The 6,300-nt window shown below is 45.4% G+C and overlaps 1 protein-coding gene across 1 annotated transcript; it reads right to left on the bottom strand.

Annotated features, from left to right (window-relative positions):
- Window positions 1-1,537: 1,537 nt before the first annotated feature.
- On the bottom strand, window positions 1,538-2,852 carry LOC119323046 (ocs element-binding factor 1-like). The gene has a single exon (XM_037596623.1). The coding sequence runs from the start codon at window positions 2,349-2,351 to the stop codon at window positions 1,899-1,901; it is 453 nt and encodes a 150-aa protein (XP_037452520.1). The 5' UTR covers window positions 2,352-2,852; the 3' UTR covers window positions 1,538-1,898.
- Window positions 2,853-6,300: the final 3,448 nt, after the last annotated feature.

Genomic DNA, 6,300 nt, shown 5'->3' with positions numbered 1-6,300 from the left:
AAGACACCGATTTACAACTGAACGACAAGCCCAACACAGTACAAAAAGTCTTTTTTCTACACTTCCACCACTCGATAGAAAGGAATTCGATGCTCCACCACTCCACCATGGGCTGCAAAATCCGATTACAAGTCGGTTGGGGACATCAAATCATATATGTACCATTTGGCTTCAACACGGGAAAAGAAAGAGAAGCTTCAACTAGGTCAAAAAGCAAGATCGATATTGATGCCAGAAGAACACCGAGGAAGAAGAAACCCTCTTACATGATCTATAAAATATTCCACCACCATCACCAACAAGAACCAAGGGTCATCGAAGGAATGTGTAATCTACTGTAAATTCAACCAATCGAATCCAAAAATCACGAGCTCCATGACTTCGCTAGAGATAGCATGCCTGGACGAGGATGGAACCAAGAGAGCCATATTCCACATGGTGCAACCTCCTTCACCATCGTGCCACCACCTCAGACATGTAAGGCATGTAGATCCACCTAAGGATGAATTAACTAGTTGCTCGGCTCGTTAAGCTCATACTCTCTCCGTTTCAAAATAAATGATCTAACTTATACTAACTTTGTATTAAAGTTAGTACAAAGTTAAATCATCTATTTTGAAACGGAGGAAGTAACTATTAAGCCTTGGCTTGTTAAGCTCGATATGCTTAACGAGCGAAACCATCCCCAACTATGTTTGTTTGAAGCTCGTGAGCTCTCGTTAATACGGGTTACCCCCTTTTGCTTTGGGTGTAGAGTATAAGGGGGGGCCTACGGGGGCGGAGGTGCGGCTATGATTTTATCAAGGGGGATAGTGACATGGGAGGAGATGTCCTAGTTACTGCCACCCATGGGCTGGGTTGAGTGGATTCGATGGAATAGATAGGTCAAGATGCCATCAAACGTTGTCACTTAAGATAGGAAATATGTGTTGTGTTGTATTAGGAGCTTAACAAGTTTGATCGTGCGACTCGTTAGCTTGTTTGGTAAGCTAAAACCAATGATTGACTCAGTTTGTTAAGAAGCGAGCTAGAAGCTTAACACCTTAACGGACTAATTTAATTTTTTTTAAGAATAAAAACTACTTGAAGGATAATTAGCAAATAATACAAACATTCGAGTAGGGGCGGAAACAGAGCAGATACAATGGATATCACTTTTTAGTGTTACCATATCCTATACCTATAGGCAAAGTTGAACAACATTGGTGGTTGATGATGCCAATGTTGTAAACAAAAGCCAATCACAATAAACGCAAATTTTCAATAAAATATCCATGCAATGGCAAATGCTAGAGTATAAAATATCCATACAATGGCAAATGCTAGAGTATGGCATCTCCATTTTGGCTTTTTAACAATTCTCCGGTCATCACAGGTTCACAACACATATACTAGGTAAAAAGGAGTGCATTCAGATACAATCCCTGTGAGTGATCTAATTTTGGCAAAAGGAGACTTAAACATTTCTACATACAAACATAACATAATCAACACTCAACAATCAACCTGGATCATTTCATAAAATTCAATCAAACACTTGCCAGAGCAACACATAGCTAAATAATTTGATGCAAACATATATAGGTTCCATGTCAAGATGGTATTACAAATCAACACAAAGATAGGCACAATCCGCTGTGCTCCACCACACATCAATTACATTGTTCTTATCCATATCCACTGGGTAGGAGCACAGGACACGATAGGCAAGATTACAATCACAAAATAAGTACTAATAATGGTCTAGGATTACCATAAGCAACACGAATCAAACCATAATTAAACATGAACCAAACAAACTAGTAGCACTAATACTATTCAGCAGCAGTAGTGCAGCAGTAATCAGCAACTTCTTATCCATGGTGGCGCAATGTCGCAGTGGCATGACTTGTCTTGGCTCAGAACTGGAACGCGTCCGGCATGCCACCGGCGGCGGCCAGCTGGGGCGCAAACGGGGACTGCCATGGGCGGAGCAGCGGGTCCGGGATCTCTGGGATGTCAACGGGCGCACCGGCCACATGGAAGATCTCCAGGACGCCGCCGAGCGCCTGCAGCCGCCCGGCGAGCTCGCCGTGGCGCGCGCGGAGCACGGCGTTCTCGCCGTCAACCTTGGTCAGCTCGGTCGTGTAGGCGCCGATCTGGGCCTCCACGCGCGCGTTCTCGGCCTGGAGGCGGCTGGCCTCGGCGATGAGCTCCTCCATCCGCTGCTGCTTGCGCGCGCGGGACCGCCTCGCCGACTCCCTGTTGGACAGCATCCTCTTGCGCTTGCGCTCGTCACCGGCGGAGCCGCTGCCGCTGCCGCCGTCGATGTTGCTCTCGGGGCTGGAGCTCCGGCGCGACGGCGACGACATGGCCGGTCGGGTTCTTGATCCAAGAACCAGAAAAGGAAATTCTCTTTTCTTGGATGGCGGGAAGGAGTAAGGCAAGAACGTGGAAGAAACGAGGCTGGATCTACTAATCAACTAGAGGCTGGATGGATGCGGCGTTCTCGAGGGGCGAGGAGTTCATGAGAAGTCGTAGAACCAGTAGAGGAAGGCGACGGAGAAGGAGTGGGAGCGGCAGCGAACGCGCAGCTTCATCGGGGGGCGGCGGCCGTCAGAGGAAGGGGAAGGTAAACATGGGTGGTGCGGGGAGGCTCTCTAGATCGGATCTGCGACGAACTCCTCCCAAGACCAACGAGTCGAGGCTAGAATGTGACAGAGCTCAGGGGCTTATTTGCAACGGAACAGAGAGTAGACTGCAAGGAAAAAAGAAGCTACAAGGACTGAAAGGAAAGGAGAGCAGGACTTAGCTGCAAATCGAAGTCAACACCGGGGGCTCTAATGCATAAGCAGGTAGAGATGATGGGGAAGGTTTCTAAGCGCTGGGAGAGGGTCTATTTATAGGTGGATTGGAGGGCATTCTGGGTATTTTTGGAAATGGGGAAGGTGGGCGGCATTTTCTGAGGGACAACCTGTCATGGGCTATTTTTTAACTTCGCTTTGGAGATATCTTTCTATTGCACTTTTGCAATTCCACACGCAGGAAAGCAGGGTATTCGCTATAAGTCCATCTAGTTTCGCTGAAATCCTACCAAGCAAACATCCGTTAATGCACATAGTGGTAAGTGGTAAAAAAATGATGTTAGTAATTTTTGTTGGCCCAGCGTCTAGGCAACAGATGGGTCATTTCAGATGCAGCATAGGACATTCTCAACTAATCAACCAAACGCCGGTGAATAACCTTTGTAAAAAATGTAAATAAGTTTGTTCGAATTCAGGGAGAAAGTGCGATTTCAGAAACTTGTATGTAGATTCCAGGACGATTCCTATGTACTTGTACAGGTGGTGTGGCAAACTCTTCACATCCATTACAAATTTTGAAAGATGTACTATTTTAAGTAAAATTTAGAGAAAAAAATGCATTCAAGAAGCTCATTTTAGAGAACCAAATGTAAGAAAAATCAAAATCAGTCGTGAACCGACAAATCGTTGTAAAAGAGGGTCGAATGCATTTGCACGGAACATTCTAAAGCAATCTAAGAAATCGGGTATTTAACGAGGGTGGAAACGCAAAAGCTACACTGGAAGGAAGCGGCCCATTGATTGACCAAGACGAAACGATCGACGCGGCCAAAAAAGCTGTGACGGTGACCCCTTCAGGCCTTCAAGCACATGCCCCCAGCTGTTGCTGGCCATTAAAGTCCTCCCAAACTTTGCAAAATATCTAATCGACAACTAATACCCACTATAACAAAAAAAAAGGTCGTGCCAAATTTGCCCATGGATTACATGTTTCAAATGCAATCCATATCCTCCATGGAAGGGGAAGACGGTAGAAAGACGTCCAACAAGGCCAAGGCCAAGAAGCGTGCAGCGGCTGCCAACCAGTTGATGTCACGCATATAAATAAAATCGCCTTGAAACCAGCAGAGAGCAAACGCAAAGCAGCTGTTTCGGCTGTGAAAACAGAGGTTAGATCGTGAATCATTGACCAACACACCTCCTTTTTCGTAGTATAATATAATCACTTACTACTACTAACCAGCATATTGGCAGCAGGTACGTTCCCCTGCGCATAGAAAAATTTGGAACGAGCTTAATTTCCATAGGCGTAATAGCTGTTAGTTTACACACACACACACGAAGAATATGAAGGTAAATCGCGATGAAAGCACTAAGAACTTATAATATTGTGTGTAAATAATTTCCGTATGTGAAAAAAGTTAATGGGTGAATAGAAGCATGCACAAATGTGTATCCGGATTGGCTGAGGTTGACAGGGACCTTCTTTCCCCGGAGCATATTCCATCTCTAGATGCCCGCCTCTTTTCTTGTCTTGTCTCTTGGAGTTTATCTCTTGAAGCTAAGCTAAACCCGGTCTAAGAAGAAAAGGAGAAGAAAAATAAGGTCCTCGGAACCATCTGCCTTTTTCTTGTGCCGCCGGTCCTCGTGCGTGCCCTTGCCGCCAGGGCTGGTTTGGAAGCTTCCCTGGTGGTAAAGCACTCCATCGGAGGAGTTAACAATTGGTTAACTGATTTTTAAAAAGTTTGTTCATTGTGTTTTAAGGCAAAGCATGCCAACCCCTTCGTGGTCACGACGTCGCATCGTGTGAACGAGGTGCACCCGCAAGGAACCGGCCGGAGACGGTTGCCTTTTTCTTCTTTACCCCTCCGTTGGACATTCGTGCACCCCAGTTAAGGCGTGCAATATTAAATCGATTGAAGCGCGCGTAAGCGTGCACCGGCGTTAAAGCGCATGTTTTGTTTACAGTTTTACTGGCCGAATGGCCGATCCTTTTTCTTAATAATTGGTGTCGTTCTCTTTCTGTGATTTTTAACGGTAAATTCTATTACCACCATGGTGTTTGAATATATAACGGTAATTCCATAAAAATGTATCTTCAAGGGCTAGTATTGGATGGTCTCGTTTTTCTTTTTACAGTTTACTGGCCGATTCTTTTCCTTAATAATTGGTGTCGTTCTCTTTCTGTGATTTTTAACGGTAAATTCTAGGACTGTTAACTTTGTCTCCTCTTGTGATCTTTTGACAACATTTTACCTTGCTGACAAAAATAGTCACATTTTACTGTTTCTTAGTTCTGACGGCTTCTATCTTATTTTTGTTACTCTCCGAGTGGCAGGGGTGAATTCGCACAAAAGTATACTGCAACTTGTAAGAAAATGGCAAAGCCGAATGGTGGATCCATGTCTCTGGGATGATGCCCTGGCCGAATAGACTAACAACTCATTATCGTATTTGCTAGGGTTGTGTCTAAAATTGCGCAAGAGCAGTATGGTGCAGCTAGGTTCACCTTTTTAGAAAATATAGTATGCTAAAAAATGATAACAATTACTCCCTCCGTTACTAAATATAAGTCTTTTTAGAGATTTCACTATGGACTAGATACGGATCAAAATAAGTGAATCTACACTCTAAAATATGTCCATATACATCAGTATGTAGTTTGTAGTGAAATCTCTAAAAAGACTTACATTTAGGAATGGTGGGAGTACACTGGACCTCTGCAATGACACAATATCACAATCAAAAAGGTAAAAAAAGAAGAGCAAGCAAAAAGAAAGAGAGCCAATGCGACCAACGACACGCAACAAAATAGCTGGAGCATCATGTACAATACACTACCATGAGTAAGGCTTGTTAGGAAACATAGCATGCAATTTCAAAAAAAATCCTACGCTCACGTAAGATCTATCTAAGAGATGCATAGCAACAGAGGAGAGAGTGTGTCCACGTACCCTCGTTGATCGAAAGCGGAAGCGTTAACTTAACGCGCTTGATGTAGTCGAAAGTCTTCTCGAGTCAACTGATCAAGTACCGAACGTACGACACCTTCGAGTTCTGCAAACGTTCAGCTCGATGACGTCCCTTAAACTCTTGATTCAGTACAGTGTCGATGGAGTCGATGAGTTCCGTCAGCACGATGGCGGGATGACGGTGTTGGTGATGTGATCCGTGCAGGGCTTCGTCTAAGCACTACGATAATGCTATCGGAGGAGTAAACGATGGAAGGGGGCACCACACACGTCTAAGACAATTGTTGTGCCTTTGGGGTGCCCCCCGCCCCCGTATATAAAGGAGGAGGGGGAGGAGGCCGGCCACCAGGGGCGCGCCATGGAGGGGGAAGTCCTACTAGGACTTCACTTCTAGTAGGATCCCCCCCACTCTTTTCCTTCTTACGGAGAGGGGGAAATGGTAAAGAGGTGGATAGGGAGAAGGAAAGGGGGCCGTGCCCCCACCCCTTGTCCAATTCGGATTGGCTTGGGGGGGGGGTGCCACCTCCCGTGGCCTGCCCTCTCCT

The sequence above is a fragment of the Triticum dicoccoides genome, chromosome 1B, assembly GCF_002162155.2.
Source record: "Triticum dicoccoides isolate Atlit2015 ecotype Zavitan chromosome 1B, WEW_v2.0, whole genome shotgun sequence".
Taxonomy (NCBI): Eukaryota; Viridiplantae; Streptophyta; class Magnoliopsida; order Poales; family Poaceae; genus Triticum; species Triticum dicoccoides.
The sequence above is the reverse complement of the archived record's forward strand: the minus strand, read 5'-3'. Positions and strand labels throughout refer to the sequence as shown.

Coding starts and splice junctions, on each gene's coding strand:
- LOC119323046 (XM_037596623.1), bottom strand. CDS start 2,351: ATGTCGTCGCCGTCGCGCCGGAGCTCCAGCCCCGAGAGCAACATCGAC.